This window comes from Liolophura sinensis, chromosome 1 (assembly GCF_032854445.1).
Source record: "Liolophura sinensis isolate JHLJ2023 chromosome 1, CUHK_Ljap_v2, whole genome shotgun sequence".
NCBI lineage: Eukaryota > Metazoa > Mollusca > Polyplacophora > Chitonida > Chitonidae > Liolophura > Liolophura sinensis.
This window is the reverse complement of record NC_088295.1, coordinates 44,346,338-44,369,915: the sequence shown is the minus strand read 5'-3', so window position 1 is coordinate 44,369,915 and position 23,578 is coordinate 44,346,338. Positions and strand designations below refer to the sequence as shown.

The following is a 23,578-nucleotide window of genomic DNA, read 5'->3' as shown; positions in this document are numbered from 1 at the left end:
TGCATCAGAATAGAAAAGACAGGTGTCATTTTTAGTGGTTATATTTTTGGATGTGGTAAATACATATTCTTGACATGTACATGTAAACATGTTTATTTATGTATTCAGGCCTTGACCCCTCAGCTGAAGAGAGAGCATCCCAACATGCTGACAGACCCCATGAAGTTTTTCGTATCCAGGGTGAAGATGAATCTTCATATCCTCATCTGTCTTCCACCTGACCACTATCTTCTCGAGATGGCATCTAGGTGTGTATTAACACGCATCAAGAAAATTTGAGATTGATTTGATTGATTGATATGGCCTTATATTTCACCCCCAAAAAATTATTTTTCATGGTGAAACTTTCCAGCTTGATATCATCTTCCTAAACAATTCTCAAAACACCTTTTAAAGATTAACAGAACTCTCAGAATAAGGCAAAATGTCCGACTGAGTCATACGTGAAATGTACTTTCATTTATTCTGGATGTGCTTCTTCTACGTACTTTCCATCACAGCAGGATTCCTAAGGAATTTTTAACAGCGCTAAAGAGGCTCCAAGTTGCTGTATCTGTTATTCTAAAATCTTTTAACATCTGCCATTCAGATGATAAGGGAAAGGCATGCAAGACAACATGAAACACTAATGCAGCTGAACGATTCAGCTGTTGCATATTTGCAATTGTTTTTAAATGGACTGGGATGTTTTTCAGGCACTGAATTTTGCACCCTTCGGTTGTCTTTGAATGGTAATGTTTATGTTGTATGCTTACAGTTTATTTCCAACCAGGTTAATGACTAGTACATCATAAAACCTTTCAAGAAAACATGGATAAGGATCAATTTTCTCTGTGAAATTGTATGTTGCAGTAACCCCCCCCCCCCATAAATAAAACTGTAAAATGTTGGATGCACAATTGATAAGTTTGTTTGACCTGACCTGTATGTTTCAGTCACTTCCCTGGGCTACTCAGTGCCTGTCAGATCAACTGGCTGTGTGACTGGCCTCAGGAATCTCTGCTAGGAGAGGCCTCGTACTACATCAGCAAACACTTGGGCACAGACCAATTTCTACAATTTGGGTATACTCTTACTTTTTTGTCATTCAGTTTTTAATAATAAAAGTGTTTTTAAATTGCACTACTGCATATTGATGAACAGAATTGATTTGTTTTGCTGTTTGGTACAAGCTTATTGTTACTGGTCTTTAGGGCCTGAAAATGAAATTTGGAATTAAAAGTTCTGTTGTGATATATGTGTTTTACAAGACTCTCATCAAGTAGTGAGAGCCTTATATTGTTTTGGTTGTACTTGTCCTTCAGAGAAATTATGCTTCCACTATGTATTTTGTGCTTTTTGATCCGTTGATTAATATGCTATGGTGTCCTTTTGAGAAAATATAATCTATCCACCACATACTTTGTGCCTTGTCTGTTTATTTACCTTTGTGTATTTCAGAGAGAATGTGATGACCTGCTTGGCCAACATCCATAGTTTTGCCTTACGGGACTGTAAACAGCTGACAATGGCTGGTGATCTCAGTGCTGAGATTCCTGTCAACCAGGTCAGGGTCAGTGAGAAGAAGAAAAGACCAGCTGAAACTGCAGAGTGTCATGGTACCTAACTTGCCGTACTCAAAAGTCATCTTGCAGGAGAATATCAAGTGAGTTTAACCAGAGCGACCTGGGAATAATGTTCTAGCTACCCTGAGTAGAAACAAAGAATCACAGAAACAAACAAGAATATTTCACTTTTACGACAACAGCCAGCATTATTGTGGGAAGAAACAGGGCAGAACCCAAGGGAAACTCACAACCATCCATAGATTGCTGGCAGACCTTCCCATGTACGGCCGGAGAGGAAGCCACATTTGTGAGAGGCTCCTGAGTCATATTGCTGTGCCCCAGGAGCAAAGACTGGCCGTGCAGAGAAAATTCTAGTCTTCTGATTGGTGGGTCCACCGTGGATAGGTTACCTTACTTGCTGAATAGTCGAGGAATACCGCCTCAAGTGTTATTTGTCTGATATTTTTCTCTGTAGAGAACAGAGCAGAACATTACCTGTCCTATGACTGTCTTTCTCTTTTCTTCAGGTTTCGACACAAAGGTCTGAGCCAGCCTTCAAAGAATGATACATTTGTGGGCCCTACAACTTATGCCAGGTTTATGGACTGCTTCAAGAGTCTCTATACAATGAAGGCTGAAGAGAGGACAGAAAAGGTTGAGCGGCTAAAGTAAGAAATTAAACTTTTTGGAAGAAATTGTTTAAATCATTTCTGTAATCCAAAGGCAATATTTCTGCCAAAGGTGTTCATGGAAATTGTATAATATTCTGGCATGTACATGTGTATGTGTTGATATTAGCATTATTACATGTGTGCCTCAATATTGCATTCTTGTCACAGGAAAGTTTTAGCCACACTTGACCAGACAAGAAATGATGTCAAAGTTATGAAAAAGGCTATCAAAAGCATCACATCAAAGTATGAGGAATCCAAAGTGGAGACAGCTCAGCTGCTGAACAGCTGACCGAGAAGGCCACAAAGCTGGAGAAACTGAAAGCGAAAGTAGGATTGAGTTCCTCTCTGGATGCTTATCTTCATCTCAATGAATTGGAGTCAGATGAAGATGAAGAGGATGAATTGCTTAAAACTGGTAAATTCTACCATGTAAAATGAAACCAGAATAAGAGCATCATAAGTTCGTGAGATCTATGTAAAACTTTCATTCTTCTTTAAGACAAAGGCTGATGACACATCATGTGGAAATTTTAGCTTTATCTTATTCAGCTGCAAGAAGTTAAGTCAGTTGTCTATAGAATCAGTGTATTTTAATATTTATATATGTAATCCATTCCAACACGATTGATTCTCCATTGTTCAGTAAGATAGGCACATACATGTACAATATACGAGTTTGTGAGTATTACCCGGTTATTATCACTGACTTTTCCAACCAACAGATGAATATGACGACTATGACAAAGAGTTTGATCGTCTGAGAGAAGCCAATCTTAAAACCCGTCAAGTTCAGGCTAAAGAGGACCTGAAGATAACACAGAAGGTTGTAGATGACAGCAGAAAGACACTAGAATACGCTAAAGAACAGGTAATATACCATGTGCCTGAAGGCTACAAGTATTGTCATACATGAATTATACAAAAATAATGTAAATCAGGTGAATTAAAAAATGAATTTTTGAGTTTTATTTTCATCCCCTTATTTTAATTTTTAGTGTTAGCTTGCCTGTAAAGCACAAGATAAGATTTGTATCACTGAATTAACAAAGAAAAGAACTTCCAGTGAGGATGAAGTTGCAAATATTCTTGCTGTTATGTAGGTGATTTACTGGAAGGGCCGGGTTGACCGTCAGTGTATAGAGAGACTGAAGGCTTTCTCCAACCCTCCCACTACTGTGGGCCAGGTGATGGAGATGGTAATGACGTTGATTGGTAAACGCCTACCATTCCACCGCTCTGATAAAGAGAGTACCAAAGATGATGTGTCAAGTCGCATGTCTACCAGCTCAAGTGGAACGAAAGTCAGCAAGAAAGGTGAATTGTCTCTCACTCACTAGGGAAAGCTTTTTACATGTATCTGAACATTTGGCTGCCAGTTGCTTTTTTATATGACTTAGTTAATGTCTTTCCACTGTTCTGTAAAAATGCAGGCTGTAAAATCTGAATAGATTAGTGGTAATAGCAGTGTCCCACTTTGCATGGGATGTGTAAAGCTGGTGATAAAAACAGGCACATGGGTTAAAATTTACATCATAGTTAATTGTGGCAACTTCTGTTTTTAAATACCTGTCACATGTGTCAGATGTTATGTGTCAGTCTGTCAGTCCATCCATCAGTAAAGTGATTGCTGTTATCCAAAATCTCCAAAACCACTTCACTTTAACACAGTTGTTCACTTTTAGTCTCTACCACCAGAGCAGAAGTATCCTAAATTTCACCCACAAAAGTGCAGTTTTAAAGGCAAATAAATGTCCCAAAATATCATTGTTGGTGCTGAGACTTACAATATCATTCCATGTTACAAGCAAACTTCAAAACACCTTTCTAAACTCAGTGGAACTCTCAGAATCTGGAAAAATGAGGAAGTGAGTCATGGATGAAATTTATGGTCATTGAGTCAAGTCACTTTAAAATTGACAGTTGTACCCGTTGTGGGGATATTGGTGTTTCATTTCAACATTGTATTTTGAAGAACTGTTCCATTGAAAGAGTTTTAGATGAGCCTGTGTAATCCAGTCATCAACACCAATTTATTACTATCATACCTTTGATTTGATTGTTTAAAAAATCTTTTCATGCTTGGTGCATGTATTTCGGATTTAATGTTTCAGCTTTCATGTTTAGTGGTATGTGTTCTCAGGTAAAACCAAGGAGCCTTCAGAGAGAGTGGATCGTTCCCATTGGAAGGCCATGCAGAACTCCATGAATGATGTGCTCAAGTTTGTGGATATGTTACACAATGTCCCCTGGGAGGATGGCCTCAAAGATGACGTCTTGCATGGTGAGCTGACTGCTAGAAGCACACCCCGAATGAATCTGCGATCTTAACCCTTTTGATTGTTGGATTGTATTTGTTTGTTTTTTTAGTGCTTAAGTCATAGTATCATACATGTAACTCAATGAAGATGCAGTCAACATTGCTACTATTTCATAACTGAAGTTGAATTATTCTGCCATGCAACCACACTGCAGTAGTCCTTATGTAATTTAATACCAATCTCAAATGAGCAATTTGAATGTGTGAAACTCAAGTAGATGCAAGTATGTTGTAATTAAATATACATAGTACAATATAAGTGCAATATGATGTAGAAGTGCGATATAATGTAGAAAGCAATTCTAAACATGTGATGTTCCCATGTTGTTTTATAAAATTTACAGCTGTGGAGAGTTACCTTGGTGTTGGTAGAGATGGCAAGCTGGCGTAACAGGGGAAGGAACTTTGCTGGAAAATGCTGCAGGTTGGTATATCCTTGTTATGTCTACAGGAAATAAACATTCCTTCTTCGTAACAAACACATCTGATCTTGCTTCTTGTGTCAACCAAATGGGACAAGCAAATGATAGGAAACAGTAAAGATCTTGGCTGGGTTTAAGTTTTTCAGTTAGATTTGTACACTAATATGTATATTTGAAGTCAGCAGGTTCTTGTTTAAACATATTTAAAATTCTGACTCTTTCAGAACAAATTCTTGTTTTTGAAAGTTATAAACACACTATTGACAAGTGTATTAATTGTAGACACAAGTACTGGTACTTTAACTGGGATTTGCAACTTTCAGGCTTCACCAATTATCATGATTACAAGTGCATAAATTCTAAAGTGCTGTAAAACTGGTTGATTTAGGTTTATTGCCACGTCAGTATTTCAGTCCTACACTGGGAAGTGCCTGCAATATTAATCAGACAGGCAGACAATAGAAAAATATCAGTTTTCAGAAATTTACTTCTAGAGCACACTGAACATTAAATATATGTGATAATGGTATTTCAGAGGTGCACTTCCCTGCTCATCGCCGGTCGCCTTCCCCTGAGAGAGGGGGAATCACCATAGCATCTGCCCGCTACTCTAGCGAGGACTGTGCTACACTGGTACAGTACACCATCGCCATCGTGGAGTATACCCACCGCTGTGGCCCCCTCAAGGCAGCTCTGGAGAAGCTACATGAACTTGAGAGGGAAATTGAGGAGAATGAACGACTGCAGAGGGAAAAAGAAAACACGGTAAATGGTGTAGTGGCAACAAAAGAAGTAAATCACCTATAATTTCAGGGAATTTTACACCCACTTATCACCCTGTTGTATTGGCGAACTGGTGAAAAATGATGTGGATTACAATAAATCTCGTGTAACTTTCTATATATAGCTTTAGGACAAAAAATTCCTTGAAATTATAGGTGATTTGAATGTACTACAAAAAAATGTAAAACGGAGACTAAATTTCTTTAATTTTCAAGATTTCGCTATACAAAGCCAGTATTCATTCTTACAAGCACTTTTTCTTCATTGCAGGAACGGGAAGCAAAGGTGACTTTATTAAGCTATTCTTTTAGTTTAAATAGATTGTGATGAGTTTTGCATGCAGCTATTATATTATTTGATGGTTTGGCGCTTAATAATCTATAACCATGTACCTACTGTATGTTTATACGAGCATGCCAGTTACCAAGCCAAACATTGCTGTATGAATGAAATGTTGTCTATAAGATTTAGGATAACAATAGTTATTAGAAATTTTCTTCATGTCTTCTTTTCCTTGACCTATTGTGTTTCATTCCTTTTCTTACTTCAGTACTTTCAGTTTATAGTTCATGCATGCACACTGGAGCAAAGGTCTTTTCTCCGCTCAATTTCCAAACACGGTCACATTGACCATATTGCGTTGCGTTGGGAGCAGCTGTTCAGTGCCTATACAAGATATAGCTGGTGAGAATTTCCCGTAGCTCAGGGGGCAGTCCGAAGAGTGCTTGATTTCAACTCCAAGTCTGACCCACAAAATAAATGTGGAAGTTACTATGTCATCATGATGAAGATTTCACTGATTTCACAAGGAATAAGACCATTGCCCCTCTGATGTTTTTTCTTTCTTTCTGCTTCTGTCCTGTCCTCTTTTATAGCTATGTTTGCAATTTTTCTAATCCAACAGAGCATCTGGATGAACAGTAGCAATGGTGTTGCATGATTTTATTCAAATGTTGAAATTATGCTTTATTAGTTTCATGTTTTAAATTTCACACATTTTAAACACTAATCTCACACAACTGCTTTATTTTAGCTTAAATAGCAACTGACTATTAAAAAGTAAACCATAAAAAATGTATGAATTTGTGAATCTTTTCTGAAGCATGTTTTATGCGCAAATTTTCTTGATCCTGAAGTTATTTAGAAATATTTAGTAGTTATGTTTTAACAGGATTATTTTCTAGTGCATCCAAGTAAACTATTGGTAGGTCTCTTTGTGGAGTGTTTTGCATATTTGTGTTCATATGAGTTTGACTTTGACAGATGTCATTGTTGTCTCACACATCCATTAGTAGTCTGCTTGTTACGACTTAACCTCTGTGTATCTCCAGGATTAAGTTATATTTATTGTTGAAGAACCAAATCTAAAATGAGCAGTTTTAGTTAAATATGAACAGAGCAATGCCCCTTTAGTATCTTTTCATTGAAACAAGGCATATATACTATTCAAAAGAAGTTGGGGATATTCCAGTTCATACTGATAAATGTATGTCTCAAAAACATTTTATTAATGTTATTAAGTTATTAATTAATGTTTATTAATGGATGATGTATACAGTTATGCTGCTCATGTGCCTTCGTAGTGGTCAAAACACACCAATACTGTGCAGGTGTTTTGGACTCTGATACTGAAAACCTCTCGTTGAAGTCCAAAATTATTTATGGACTTGTAAGTGTAAAAGGACTACTTTCAAAATGCAACTAACCTGATTCAGGGGCAACGTGAAATGTCTACACAATTTTAATGTGTTGTGACGATTATCATGATATGTTGTGAGCAGCCTAACTATATTATTTATTCATTAACATTTATTCAAACTTATTTTCAGGAAATTTTTTTTTCGTAATATATTTGTGCTTGACATAATGATTGATGCTTGGGTATACTGTTTGTCAATTGATCGTAGCTTCTGCATATTAGAAACATTATGCACCTGTACAAATTAAGGGGGCACAACTCTTTCCACTTTTATATAAGGACTCTTCCTCCTAGTCGTGGTGTTAATGATTGTGGGAGTTACTGATGTGTGGGGTGTATGTGATCAGGAGCAGGAGGAAAACCAGCCTGAGGAAGAGGAAGAAGAGGAAGATTACACAGAGGCTGACCTGCCCCGGGTCCGCGATGAGGTCTACGCCCAACAGCAGCTCTTTGACAAGGCTGTCGTCAAGAAACACTCCTTCGAGATTGAGCTCAAGTCCATGAACGAAAGGCTCAAGGCTGCCACTGAAATGGTGGATAGGTGTGTGAACACACTCATTCTATGACTAAAGGAGCTGCTTTTGTTCTAGATTTTTTGATATTTATTTATTTATTGTTGCACTGTATAGTGTAGTGCTTGATAGGAAATTTAAAACTATTAAGAAATTTAAATTTTTTTGGCAGTTAATTCAATTGTGATAGTGACATTTAATTTTAAGACATCAAATAGTGTTTAGTGTCAAATGCTTAAACCACTTTTAATGTGGGGTTGAATGTATTTGTAGGGCAGTGTCTAATGAGTTCTGTATCAATGAAGATGATAGAAGTTGTATGTAACTGGATTTTGAATTGTAAAAGGAGAAGCTTCTTTATTTTCTTTTTTTTTTTGATGTGTATACAGTTGCTTGGTGTTTGTTTTCTTAGTCTGAAGAGCCAGGAGAAGCATTGGAGAGAGTTTGTGAAGGAGAATGAAGGCAATGAGTTACTGTTAGCTAACTGTATGACTGCAGCTGCTTATTTCACCTACAGTGGCCCTGGCTCAACAGATACCAGGTATGTGAGGTGACATAAACAAAGTGAAACACTGCTGACTTTACAGCATTTCATCCTAATTATATCCTAATTCTCAATCCAGAGAATTCTTTATTTTAAATTCCTTTTTGGTCTGATCAGTGGAATTACAGACAATTGCTTGGCTCGTTCAAGGTTACCTATACATGTAAATATGTTTAGTGTCGTTTATTGTTGACTTGAATTTAAACTCATCTTTATTAAATCTTTAATCACAGTTACAGTCTGTTCTTGAGATTGTAAAACATAAAGTAAACGACCCGAAGTACGTGCCATGACTAAGTTGCTAATTCTACCATATTCTGAGCATTCTAATGATCTCTATGGATAGGTATTTCAACGTATGTTCCAAGGTAGGATGATATCCTACTGGAAAATATTATACAATAGTAATATTGTATGACACCTAATTTTCTCTATAAATACACTTTTGCTTTTAGGCTTTTTTTTTTAACTGTAAAGGGAATTGTTCTGTGATGTTTCAGAAAGAGAATGGGAGAGTTTTTTATGCAAGTTTGTGAACACCATGGCCTGCCCCTCCATAAGAAACAGCTGTTCAGGAACATAGAACTGTTTGACTTCCTTTACTCAAAGGTGGGTCAATGTACTAACTCATCACAAATTGACATAATGATACACTTTTTCTTAATCTTGTTAGAGATACATGATGTAATTCAGCCTGATGTAAGATTTTTCTGTGTATCTTCACTGCTTTAATGATATGATTGAAAACTGTTCATTGTTCACAGAGTTATATTTGGTACATAGCCATTGCTCAGGCTGAATCATTGATCTATTTAGTTAGTTAGCAATCGTTTGCAATGTCACATCAGCAGGTTTACTTAAGTAGATGAAAAAGGATTGTGGCAGAACCTGGTTTTTCCCAACCATAAACCAAATCTCTCTCAAATGTATGAACCAGAAGACTTTCTGCCCTGTCTAAATTTTTAAATTCCCAGACAACAAAGGGACAATTCTTTCCATGTCTATCCTGTAAGGCATTTGTAAAGAACTGTTAAAAAAAATTTTTTGATACATATCTTGATTCAGATAATTCCAAAATTGAATGCATTAATCCTTAGTTCAAGGCCAACCAATACACAAAATTGCATCCAAATTGCTGCTTAACTTTTTCTGTAAAATAGTTTCTTATATACAGATGGACAAGTAAACACCAACAACAGTGAAATAAATAAGTAACAAATGCCTCATTTCCTTGTGTTTCTGATATCAGATAGAGGTAATGCAGCTGAGGTTACTAGACCTGCCCAGCACTCACCTGATGCTGGAGAATTCCTGCTTCCTGATGCAGGAACACACCATGACAGCCTGGCCCCTCATCTGTGACCCAACCAGTAGAGTCATTGACTGGCTCAAGAAATTCAACAAGGACAAGGGCATTGTAGAAGTCAAATATCATGTAAGTCTTCTCGTCAGTCTTGGATCAGCTGAGCTTCATATCACTTATGTTATACAACTGGAATCTTTCAGAGTTAATTTTTTTTTGTTACTTTTTGTTATCGGAGTATGATTGAACGTAAGTTTTTTGATGTTAACCAGGGATCAAGTTCATGTATCAGTGAATCTATGTCTGTGGCTCTATGTTAAAGGTTTTACCGCTTTGCAAGTCTGAAGTTGTAAAATTGGAATACCTTCTAATAAACTTTTAAAGTGAATTTTAGTGTAATGTTAACTACCATGTCTTATATGTGCTCGTACCCATATGTGCAGGAAATGAGGCATCAGCTAGAGAGTTCTCTATCAGATGGCTGCCCTTTACTGGTCACTGACTGTGATGTCCAGGCTTTGTCCAGGGATAAGAGGTTCAGAGACACAATACAGAAGACCAAGATGTTTGTTCAGTCTAAGACGCCTTTTAAAGTCATGGTAGGTTATCATAAGCAATGTGTCAGTCGGTGCTTTAGTGTTGTGGGTAAACCTTACAGAGAAAAAAAAGAAATCATAAAGTAAAGTATCATAAGTGGAATGAAAACAGAAATATACCTTTACTCATTTTGTTCTTGAATTATTTTTATTTTATTTTTTTTGGACTGAGTAAAATGCATTGTCATATGACTGGCATTAAACAATATCAGTATGGTCTGTAAACCTCACCAAAGAGCTTTATGTAGTGGTACGTTATGGTACTCACTTGTCAGACTGGTGAGCTACATATATATGTATAAATCTTTATTTTCTCAGGGGAAATTTTCACAAATACTTTATCTCTTTTCTTGCTGAAGGCCATCTATGGAACAAGTACATAGAAAATGTTGATATATTGTTGTGTATATCTATTTTATCTATGGCTGTCACGAATCAGAAGACCTTCTTCATTCACTGTAAACAAGCTTTCGCTGACTTCAAACTCTTAAAGCAAATGGTTGAAAGATGAAATCACTTGTTATGTCTTGAGAGAAAACACTGAACAATGATAAACTGTCTTGTCTGTTCCAAGGTTTCTGACCATGAGGTAGAAGTGGACCCAAAGTTCCGTCTGTTCCTGCACACGACATGTGAGCCGTATCAGGTACCTCACCGCCTGTCGGCCTATGCATCCGTGTTGTTCTTCCAGCAGTCAAGGCCCTGTGTGGAAGAAGAACTGCTGGACCGCTTTATGAAACAGGAGAAGTCACGACTAGAGGATGAGAGGACAGCACTTAGACAGGTAGGCGAACATGTAGATTGAGACTTGAAAGCGCGGGGCAACATAACTTAAGATTAGATAGATAGCATCTTTTGTTAATGAACTACTAGAGCCAAAGCTGAACTGACTTGGTAACACTTGTAACAGTTGGGTGCTACGTTACCTGTTAGCTCACGTATCATCATTGTAAATGAGGGAAAACTTTGATTGTTTATGATATTTGACAAGTGAAGTCATTGCGACCTGGCAATACAGGCCTTAGAGCTCAGCCTCACTCTTAAGTTGAAGTCATTTTCAGCGTCCCAAAAGCCGTATTGACTGACCCAAAAGTTGTGATGGCAAACCCCCAGTTTTTTTTTTTTGATTAGTGCAGCAGTGAACCTTCAAATGCAGCATGACATCCCAGTTGAGGATAGCAGATGACAGCAATCTTAGGCAGCAGAATGGCGACTAAAGAGCATGTTGTTCAGTTATGGCAGAGATGTAATGATCTTAAAGCAGTACTTGATCTGATAATATAAACTTACTTTCAATTAATAAGAATGTTATTAATGGCCAAGGGTCACTAATGGGAACCTCAGATCAACACGGAGGCCATATGGAGGCCCTAACATGTAATTAAAAATATAATATGCTTGGTGCTTGGTAGAGATTTCTGCATTTATAGCACTGAACCGGTTAATTTATGTAAGGCTGTGGTACCTTCACGATATAGTATATCCTACTGTTTGTGTGTTTGAACATCATTGGGTTGATTGCATTTTTAAACCTCTGTTTTCAGGAAATGGTGACAAACATGGAGTTCTTGAACAAGATTGAGCAGCAAATGTTAGCCAACCTGTCCAATGATCTTAGATTGATGAATGACTTGAATGCCACCAAGAAGTTAGCAGATCTTAAAAAACAGTTTGATGAAACTGAAGAAAGGTGGGATATCCCAAACTTTAAGAGCCCAGCTTATGTTTTTTCTTTTTTTGTTCTGATATATTTTATGCTTGACATGCATGGCTAATTTATTTGTTGTGATTGTATTGATTCTGTATGCATCCTGTTTTAAAAAGTCGTGAAACACTCTTCAATTTTACATGTACTGGAAACGAGAAGAAAGCTGTTAAAATATTGCGCCTTAAGCAATTTTAATAGTGCATTCAGAGTGCATCGGTTCTCTTCTTCGACCTTGAGCTACATTGATGTGACTTTAACTTGTCTTCCCTTTGCAGCCAGTCCAGGATCGAAAGCAGTGAGGCATCCATTCTGCGTGCGCGTGAGAGTTACCGAGTGATAGCTAGACGTGGTGCTGTGTGTTTTGACACAGCTCAGTACATGAGAGATGTGAACCCTCTCTATCAAACAGCCTACACCCAGTTCCTGGCCCTGTACGACACAGCCATTAGTCACTCAGAAAGGTGAGCGTTCATATATGCTGGGCAGTTCAGTACCTTAACTCAAATAGGCAAACCTCGACACGATATAACTGAAATATTGCCAACGTGGTGTTAAGCCATAATCATTCATTTGCTCAAATAGGCGAATGCACAGCAGTAATCCAAAGAGTAGAGCAGTTACCTGGCACTCGTCCGACCCCAGTTCAGTCCTGAAAACAGCTTCCTGACATGTTTAATAACAGATGTGGTGGAACCCATATTGTCCGTATAGATGTTATGTCATACTGGGCAAAGGTTACTGGACCCAAGTATAAACCTTGGTCCAATATATCGTATAATATAGGTAATATATGGATCTTGACACTTACTTACGGTGTTTTCAAAAGTGTCGGGCTTTCAGGCTTGCTGTAGCTCTAGCCGAAGTTCAAAATATGATTTTGAAAATATGATGTACATTTAGTACAATGTTCATGTGCTTTTTGTGCCTGATACAACTGTATATCTGTATCTGTGGTCAAACTGTGTTTGTGCATGATTTCAGAGCTGCTGTGAAGGCTGTAGTGGACAGACTCACCCTGGGCTCCTATCTGAACACAGCTAGAACCCTGTTAGAAAGGGATCGCTTCCTCTACTCGCTGCTGCTCTGCCTAGAGGTATATGGTCTGACTTGGTCCATTACTGACTAAACTAGTTGTAAACTGTATTTATAAGAAACTTGATCAATATACATTGAGCAGTGTGTTTTTTGAAAGAAATGCGTTGTCTCATTGTTGAGTTCATGTGGCTGTACTGTGTTATCACAGCACAATGGCTCAAGAGCTTCTCACCAGTGTGATCTCTGTGAGTTCAAATCTAGCTCAAACTGGCCTTCTGTCTTGTTGTGCAAGGATGGTCTGGCAGCAACCTGTGGATGGTCATGAGTTTCCTGTGGGCTCTGCTCGGTTTCCTCCCACCATAATGCTGGCTGCCATTAAAGAAGGGAAATATTCTTGAGTATGGTGTAAACACTAATCAAATGAATAAGTAAATGAATAATATTCCTGTTTATTCATTGATGTGTATATTCTGTAAAGTGGAAATATGATACAAAAAAAAAGAATCAGGTTCCATGGACAATATTAGAATCATTTGTACTATTTATATATGCATGGCATCTCAAAGTTAATTTCAGAATGCAAAACCATAAAAAAGTCCTGAAAGTTAAAATTTCATCAGATTTAAATTTTTTGAGGACACCATGAGACCTTGTGTTGAACTCATAGAAGTTAACATTTACTGGTTGTTGAGTTCTGCTCACATTTGACAATATAAACGACAGTATAAACAACTTGTACTGTTGTCTGTTTACCAGGTTGAAGACTCTATTGGACATGTGATGGTTGGTGAGCGGGAATTCATCATTTCACCAAACTATGCCGCTATGGTGATGTCAGCACTGGGCATCGCACAAGGCCCTGACAGCAAGATCGCTCTAGCAAAGAAACCGTTTGATTGGATGACTGATGATCAGTTCCACAACCTGCAGATTCTGGCCAGTCATTTTGAGTGGTTCCAAGACATGTTTGATCGCATGCCAAAAGACGGCCGCGAGATGCAGTGGCGTAACCTTTGTGAGAATGACTCCCCCGAGAAACAACCATTACCAGACAAGATGGATGAACAGTATCATCCCTTACAGAGGATGTGTGTTCTCAGAGCTGTACGAAGTGATCGCCTCATGCATGCCTCTTCACTGTTTGTCAACTCAGTACTTGGCAAAAAGTAAGATCAGAAATGCCAGGCAAGACAGTACCTGGCTAAAACATATTTCAGTTGAAAGCAGGATACTTAAGCTATCTGAAAAGTGTCATGCTGTATTATTTTAATGGGATTTCACCAAATAACATGCAGAGCAAAATGACAATACTGCTCAAATGGCTGGTTTGAATCAAGGCAGCCATCTTGAGAGTTTTCTCCAATCAAACATGTTGCAATCAGTTTGCGCGGTCTAAGCTGTGACGTAGCCTTTACCCATTCACTCCATGAAGTGACATATGATAACACAGAACTACTGCATAAAACATCATTTTGAGATTGTTTACAATGATTTATTTATGTGTAACAGATGGGCCATTTCACACAGTGTTGTGGGATGGGTCTGTATTATTTATGCACAACCACAGATGTAAAATCAGTTGATTTACAAGTGGTGTAATATTCAACGACAGTATCACAAATTATGTCAAACAGCACCATGCTGTCTCGACCCAAACTACATTCATCTCCCCAGTAGAGCTTAGGCCTACTTAGACACACTATTGAAATTACACAAATACATTTTTTTGTCATCCATGTTAACGTTTAATCAGCCTGCGGTTGCTACATAAGAAAAAAAATTTATTAGGGATGCCAAAGGTTTTTGGGAATGTGAAGATGGCATCTTGGACAATGCTTAAATTTAATTTAATCTTATGATACCATTTTTTTTTTTCTGAATTTATTAGAACCGAAGAATTTTAACTTTGGCCTCTGTCTTTTTTGCATGCATGCTTCTGTTTTCTTTTATAAAATACAGTAAAATGCTGTGTTTAAGCCGAGATTCTTTCTCTGATGTTCACGATAACAAGTTCAGCACTGCTCTCATCAGGCCACCACAACAAAACTGAAGAATAAAATTTAGCGACAGCCAAATGCCTAGATCAGCCTCAGTGGTGCTTAGATTTATTTCCATTTGTGTCAGAATTGAGCCTGAATCCAGTTGTACAACAATCCTATTGTAATTTTGTAAACATTTAATACGGGTCAGAATTACCGGTACCAGCACAACCCTTATGGATGCCTCACCCTGAATCAGGAATATCCTGGCTGTGCATCTGCAGGCTACTTGTAAACTGTATAAATGATATAGTAGGCCTACTGTATGAACAGTTCAAGCAGTGGAAGAAATATCCTTCCAGTATGTCCAATTTACGAGAAAGCTATTTATCACTTGATCCTCCATCGCCGAAGACCACAACTTTAATCTGCCCTAGGCTATTGCTTAGACAATTATAATACAGGAAATACCTTCAACATAAAAGAGCTAGAGTAAACGTGACATCACCTTGCTGTCAATATTGGAGACGCGCTGAACCAATGACAAGACGAAGTTTCATTATAATATTACTGGGTTGAAAAAATTCTAGACAAATATTTAATGCCAGTTTAAGATACTTTGAATGGTAGTCTTTCAGCCAACAGCATTCTGAGGGCCGTTTGCCCAACCTAATCGTTGTGGAAGACCCCTTCTCTTTACCAAATATGGTATACAAGCGGGTACATCACAAGTGGGAAAGCTTCTCAGTTACTAGCCAAAGGTTGTGGGGTTTTCAGCACTTCTAAAACTGACTGCCGTCAGTGAAAGGAAAATTCTCTAACGTTATGTTAAACAACAATCAGTCAGTAAATTATCAAGAGCTGTTTATCAGAAAATTTGTCATGCTTGGGGTGAAATGCGGTTTCCCATGCATGAGTTAGGCTTTTCATATAATCTATGTCCAGTTTGCCTTCACTCCCTAAAAGGCAGATATCAGTCATTTTGAGTGCATGTTAAAATTCTTGAATGTGGGCAATCAACAGTAATCTCCAAACACAACTTTATCATCCAGCTAAAAGCTTGTGTTTTCTCATCAGATACCTGGGTGATGTGGGGATAGATTTGGCCAGCCTTCTCCGTCAGAGCAGTCCTACCACACCCATTTTACTGCTCTTCTCTTCTGGGGGTGAACTGGCACAGAAGTTGTTCACAGACTTTGCCAATCGTAAACAGAGCAAGACTATCATCTACTCTCTCAGCGACAACAGCACTGCTGGGGAAAGGATGGCTCGCAAATATCTACAGATGGCTGTCTCAGAGGTACACACATTTAGTGTTTTCAGTCATGTATTAGCCATGTGATCAAATTATTACAGATGCAAACAGAATTAAAATTAATTCCACGCTGAAAGAAGTGATTTGTTTGCTGTTTTGATAACTGGGTTTGCACCTCATCCGTCAGTCAGTCACTAGTTTTGTGGACGTTTGAATATGATTTATTGTGTTGAATTGAGGTTTGGAACCCTATGTCCAATTTGGACAAAATTCTGACCATTTTGAACTTTAAACAGTTTTCCAGATTTTTTTTTTTTAAAGCAGTTCATCATATTGAATTGAAACTTGGTCCATGGTCTATCCATATGAAGTTATTTTTCTGTTTGGCCCAAATTTGCAAACTTTATTCAACATTGTTCTTTGTGTTGCATTGAAACTTAATCGATACATACATGTACGTTCAGCATGACAATTTACAGATAAGGTTTGAGTTTCATCCATTTTAACAAAATTCTGGCTGTGGTTGTTCTGTTGTGAACTGTGACATACCTTTGTTGGTATTAGACTGGTCCCTTTGTTCGCTTTGACTGGCAGGGGAGAGACATATTGTATTCACAATACTTCCAGAATGCTTGTTCACAAACTGTTCAGGAAATTCTTTACATTATGTTGTATGTTTCATGGATTTTGCAGCATGAAATGGAAAATATATGTTTGTTTTTTATTTTTTTTTTTCCCTCTTTTATACAAAAAACATTTCATATGTAGATGTAAATATGTTATGTTTGTCCTCAGGGCTACTGGTTACTGTTACACAATGCGCACAATGCCCCCAACCTGCTGAACAACTTGGAGTCTATCCTGGCAGAGTACCCTGAGGCGGACTCTCAGTTCCGCTGCTGGATCTCCAGCCAAGCCAAACCTGAGGCTCTCCCAGTACGCCTGCTGCAGATCGTTGTCAAGACGGTTGTCGACTCACCTAAGGTATTGAAGTCATGCCAGTACTGTGATTCTCTCACAAAAAATGTGGATACATCCAAAGGATAATTCTTACTCTGACATAAATCCAGTTAGCCTATCAGAGAGGCTGACCTAAGTGGTTTTGTTAAATTGTTATACCTGATAATGTTATGACTTATTGTTAAATTGGTGTCCTATTTTGAAGTGCAGGGCAATTTAATATTTAAAAAAAATGTATATTAAACTGCCAATAGTACTTCATTGAAGTTGCTTCAAGTACATGAATTTTTTTTCTTTGGGCTGGTATGCTGAACTAGTATTATATGTATGTATAAAAGATGTCAGATTCAGCATTCAAAAGTCACCTTAACTGTAACTTCTTTTGTGATAAGCCACCTGGAAAATTTAAATTATGTGTTTTTCTTTGGGCTACATTATATAGTGTCTCATAAGTTATCATTTTCACCTTTCACTTGAAAAATATTTGTGATATTCAACCTTCATTGTGCAATATTCTATTTATTTTTTATATTTTGACAATATTGTGATGGTGTGTATTTGAGCAAGTTTAGGCAGTGTTTTTAGCTGTAGGCCTTCACAGACTTGTGTATATAGCATGACGTGGAACATGACGTCTTGTATGACATTGTGTTCTCTTGCGTGATGTAAGAAATGTTAAAGTTAACTGAACTTGTATTATGACGTTATTCCACTGAGCTCCAATCGGAATGTCCAAAAAAAAAAGAAGTTTTTTTTTTGACGTCATGGCGTTGGAGTGTAATAACAAAAGTGATATCTGAATCTGGCCAGTGAGATATCACTTTTATGAAGGAAGTCTTGATATTTCAACTTTCTGTAAATAATAAATGTGCTTTCCTAACTCTGAAACTCTAACACTGTTGACTTGAGCACAGGATAATCACAACTTTGATTCATTATTAATTTTCAGCCTGTTAAGGACAACCTGATCCGTTCTTTCACCTGGATGGAACCAGACATTCTGCGCCAGTCAAATCGCCCTGAGTGGCCAGCAGTTCTACATAACATCTGCTACTTACACAGTGCAATCCGTCACAGGGCCCGCTTTGGTCGTGGAGGATGGAACAACCCTCAGGACTTCAGCCATGTGGGCAGCAGCGAGCTACAGGCATGTGTACACAGCTAAAATTTTATCTGTAAATTCATTTTAAGGCCTACTAGGGCTGATTTCTTACGATTTCTTAGCTTAAAGTCCTGTAAATTAAAATTTTGACTACCTCATCAATGTTACCTTAAGACTAATGTGTCGAAATTTCAACTTCCATAACTGAAATTGAATTAAATTTTGATATAAGTCAAAAATACATGTATATCTGTGGAACCGGCCCATAATCTATGGGCCTGGGTATATCTATACGCTGCCTTAGCCTAGTCAGGCATATAGGATTAAAGAATTTGTACTTGTCATATCTTTAACTTGTGCAGTGGATTTTGAGCAGTTCATTGTCATGTAACATCTTAGGAATAAGGCTTCAAGACCATTCTGTGACAAATTACACAGTGAATTATGACTCATAAACTGATGAAAGCTGTTAATGCCACAGAAGCAATTTATGAACAGTCCTTTAGAGTGAATTTATTTGACGATATATATAATCATGTTTTTTTCCCCCGCAGGCTGCTCTTAACCTGTGTCTGTTGGAGTTTAAGGAAGCGATCCCATGTTACTCCCTGGAGAACACCACTATGACAAGGAGTACCTCCTGGACTGGTCTGCGCTATATGTTGTCTGAGGTACTCATTCATCTACACCAGTCAGACCTAAAACTTGTATTACAGAACAGTTGACTGATCGCCGTTGTCAATCAAAATAACCTGACTGAACACAACTAACAATCAAAATAATACATCACCTGATTTATAATCTTAGTATTGGTGGACTGATATTTTACCCATTAAGTTATCCAAGAAAACAAGGTTAAGAGCAACACATTATTGCTGTGCCGATTTGTCATTTAAACTTTTCTCAGATAATCATACTGGAGCAGTGTCAGCTAATATCTTTGTTACACTGATTCCCATTACAAATGCATACATGTATGTACATAATGGCTGTTGTTGTTGTTATGCCATATTAATGTTAACTACTGTACCGTCCACTGGTCATGTAGGTGATATACGGCAGCTGCGCGACAGACCGGTATGATCAACAAACTGTCAGCGCTATGGTAGACTACTGGTTGTCTCCTAACTCCATCAAGAAAGACTTTGAGGTGGCCAAATGTAAGTGGATTGTCTTGAATTTATTGACGTTTTATGTATATTTCAATATTGCATCTTTATGTACCCAATTTGTTTTCCCTTGCATCCAGACTGAGTATCATGTAGGATCAAAACTTTTTATGCCAGATCATATAGTGACATGTGGAGAGATACATGTGCACCTCTTTATTTGCAGCTTGTGCAGATATCTGTAACCTCAGGCTGCCAACCTAGTCATTGTCTTCTTATACATGCATTCGGCCATTTTAACATCCCTTCATTCCAAATTCAGTAGATCCACCGATAACTTTCCAAAAAAAAAAAAAAGAAGGCTTCAAATTGACTTCAAATGAGTCAAAATGAATGGTTTGTCTTTCAGAGTTCACTACTTTTGTATCATTCACAATTGTTGTTTGACAATCATGTTCTTAATAAAACTATACATGTATTTTATATCCATGGTATGAAGATATTTATCCTTCTTCTTGTCTTAAGATGAAATAGCCATTGTAAAGCTTATCTGTTTGTTGACAGTGAAGTACAAGACCCCTCAGGCATTCTTCAGTCCTCATGCAAGACTGAACTACCTGCTGCAGGCCCTGGATGGTCTCTCCAGCCACTTACTGGAGACACCAGAGGCCGGCCACCTACACTCCAATGCAGAGGTCAGTCCTATACCTATATATATATATTTATATGTCATAAATATTGACTGAAAGAAAAGACAACTAATTTAAGCATAGTTAATTTTGATAACACGATGTTGTGTCACTTGTCCCCTATGCTCATTCAGTCAACATCAAAACAGAGCTCGCATGAAACGGGTGTGTTTTCTGGCTTTAGAAAAATTTGATAACATGGGGGCGTATTACATTTTTATATTGTGTGTGATTTTGCTTTCTTTGAACTCCAATATCTCGAGTATAACTTTTTCACTGTATTATACCTTTGGTCTAGTGTTGACTTTTCTTCTAAGTTGACGGTTAAAGTCTCCTAAGTTCTGATAAACAGACAAAACTAATTTTGCCTTGAGGTGATTTATGTATACGTACATGTAAATGGCGAAAAATATAGTCGTCTTCAAAAATTTAGAGCAGCTCTTTTTGTAAACCTAAGTATTTTGCTGAAGCGAAAAATAAAGTAGGCAAAGTGATGAAGGAAATTTATGGGTTCTATCAAAGGAAAGTAGTGTTCAGTGCATTTATTACCCTGGATCCTAAAAGTTTATAGAAGCTTCCATCAGCACAACATTATATTTGACAGAAACAGGTGTAGTTGTACTCTGTGACATAAAAAGATAATGAAAGAACAAATCTTAGTGCAAAACAGAATTGATGATACCAGTGATCAGCAAATAAATAGTTAGTAAACCCTGCATTGATGGATAAACTTCAGCTCAAGAAGAAAGTGGTGCCTCCTCCAAAAAACAACATCCCATTCTCATCAGCCAGGCGATTTATTTTTCCCATTGAACGTTCCACTCCACGTTCAGATGAAATAAAGAAATACCCTAAAAATGAAGTAAGCCTTTGAGAAGTTGAGCAGTTTAGATAGATGGCCATGCATAAATCCCTTGCCTGTTTATTATTATATATAGAAGTTTACACAAGATATATCTTTACAAGATGACTATTTTAGTTTTAATGTTCTATAGTTATTGATATAGTGCGTCAGTGCAATTTGTATATACAGCTGCAGCTAATAGATCATTCTTGTTTTATCAAACAATTACTCTGTAAGCTTTGTAACCACAGTGCTGTAACATATCAGAATAATGCTTAACAGTATGTGTATATGTATTGCTCTGCACCTACGTAGTATTGTAGTACATGTATGTACTCAGCATAGAAGTGGATTGCATGTCCTACATTATTCATTATATGCATGCATTTGAACAGGCATGACATAGACACATTATTTGCACTATGTTTGGCAATTTAAATATTGAGTCTTGGGTTTTGGAATAAAATGAAGTCCCACATACATGCATAACTGAGTGCACTCCATTCCGTCATACTAGAAAAGTAGAAAGGCAAAATCAATTAAAGGCCAATTGGTAGTGAACTGACCAAGTACATTGATGTCGCCCCAGTATTTAAATACAAAATTACATAGCTGAAGGATTGATTTGCATGTTCTGAAGATTTATGTGTTTGTCAGCTATATTTTACTTTATGATTTTTCCTCTGCAAAATCATTCTGGTCACCTTTTATATATAACAAACAGTTTTATATGAAGAACATGGTTGGTCAGTCGGTCAAATGCTGGACATCTTATTAACATGGGTTATTTACTTAATGAGCTGCCAGAGTGCAAGAAGACATTAAACCAAAAAGGGATAAACTTTTTGTGGAATGCCATATTTATTTTGCACTTTGTTTCTTGGAATGTGTTTTATGCTGTGTTCGACAATATTTCACTTAAAAGATTGGGGTGAGGTTTATTGGTCGAGAAAACTGTACAGAGAAAACTGGTGTATCTTCCTGGGTAGCTAAACAACCTTGTCACATGACTAAATAACTGAGGTTTTGAGAGCTAGATGTTAGCACACAGGTCCAGTAATCTCAAGAGAAAACATGGTAAGCCGCTTAGCCATCGAAATGCCCTGGTCAATTATTGTGAAATGCTAAGTAGTGTTAACTTGTATTTCTGTTGTTTTTTTTTTTCCCACAGGATGGTTATCTTTTGGTAGGATCTTAATTCTGTTGCATTTCAATTTGTTTCTTGTTTATGTCCACTATTTGTACCAAAATATAATGTTTGCTTATGATTCTTCTGAAACACGACTGAAGTCATTGCATGGGTTACAGTTTATATACTTTTTATTCTTGAACAGGAAAGATTTAATTGCTTTTTATCAGTGAAATAATAAACTTTATTTTATTCAAAAAGTTCAAATTGCATGTTTGCTTTTGATTACAGTGATAAGCTTGTATACAGCTTCCACTAACATAGTCTAGATGTAACGAATAGTGAAAAAAACTGAACACCATTATTTTGACCTATAACGAGTGAAGGTGCACATAATTTAATCTGCAGAATGTATGGTACTAGATAAATATTTTTTAGTTTTTTGTTCATATGTAATTGTGTGCATTTGTTAGGGAAAAAACACAGCTTCTACTGAATATAATACGGTAAATGATTTCTGCTAAGATTGACAGGTAAAGTCTGGACTGACTGTTAAAGAGATAATTTTAACAAAACATTGATAATAGAACCCTTATGATTAATTGACCAAACACTTCCATGACAAAGTTACTCATGAGAGTTCTAAGGTATATTGTGATTTGATATTATTTTATTATGAAAATGTCAGTTTCAGTACCAAAAGTAGTATCTTGAGACCTTTGTTTGTCTTTAAAAATACACTTTTTGGGGCGAAATTTCAGTGCAAATACAGAATTTGTGTTCCCAAAAATAAAATAAAAATGCTGCAAATGGTTCACTGTATTTTGTTGACAGACATCACTGGGTGAGGACCAGTACATATACACCCGTCTGAATGTGATCTATGACAACATGCCTTCCTCCAAGTCCCTCTCACACAAACTCTTCCCCAGGCCTCCCACACCTTTGTCAGGTCAGTGAACAGCCTTGTGTTACTGCATCATATCTGTTCAGTGAATTGAGTGATTAATTGATTGGTGTTCATGCCATATAAATGCACTGGATGTATATATATACGCCACTGACCTTTGACATTTAACTGGCAAACTTTCCACCATGTTCTGCTCCTTGTTTATATCATTATGGTATAAGGCAAGTGATCTGCAATCAAGTCATGTAAAACCTCTGTGATGGTCGTAATGTGGTCGCTTTCAGTTCAAGTCCAGCTCATGCTGGCCTCCTCTCCGGCCGTACGTGGGAAGATTTGTCAGCAACCTGTGGTGCATATAGAATGTCAACTATATCTAGCAGTGACAGCAGTGTTTTTATTGGTAATTCTTCCACTTAGTGACATTTACAATCACAACTTACATAGCACCTGTTGTATTGCTT

At 37.3% G+C, this 23,578-nt stretch overlaps 1 protein-coding gene across 1 annotated transcript in view; it reads left to right on the top strand.

Moving 5' to 3' along the window:
• LOC135461295 (dynein axonemal heavy chain 5-like) overlaps positions 1-23,578 on the top strand; it is a 78,558-nt gene that overhangs the window by 50,910 nt on the left and 4,070 nt on the right. The window contains 32 exon segments of the mRNA XM_064738316.1: positions 109-248; positions 936-1,064; positions 1,441-1,567; positions 1,569-1,645; positions 2,075-2,215; positions 2,387-2,499; positions 2,502-2,636; positions 2,944-3,089; positions 3,322-3,535; positions 4,362-4,502; positions 4,883-4,918; positions 4,921-4,962; positions 5,496-5,725; positions 6,014-6,028; positions 7,790-7,983; positions 8,367-8,495; positions 8,999-9,107; positions 9,748-9,933; positions 10,245-10,400; positions 10,972-11,181; positions 11,942-12,087; positions 12,381-12,566; positions 13,087-13,198; positions 13,897-14,306; positions 16,197-16,419; positions 17,170-17,358; positions 18,284-18,481; positions 18,991-19,107; positions 19,485-19,596; positions 20,110-20,240; positions 22,250-22,264; positions 23,042-23,159. Of these exon segments, the coding sequence (XP_064594386.1) occupies positions 109-248; positions 936-1,064; positions 1,441-1,567; positions 1,569-1,645; positions 2,075-2,215; positions 2,387-2,499; positions 2,502-2,636; positions 2,944-3,089; positions 3,322-3,535; positions 4,362-4,502; positions 4,883-4,918; positions 4,921-4,962; positions 5,496-5,725; positions 6,014-6,028; positions 7,790-7,983; positions 8,367-8,495; positions 8,999-9,107; positions 9,748-9,933; positions 10,245-10,400; positions 10,972-11,181; positions 11,942-12,087; positions 12,381-12,566; positions 13,087-13,198; positions 13,897-14,306; positions 16,197-16,419; positions 17,170-17,358; positions 18,284-18,481; positions 18,991-19,107; positions 19,485-19,596; positions 20,110-20,240; positions 22,250-22,264; positions 23,042-23,159 (4,627 nt within the window).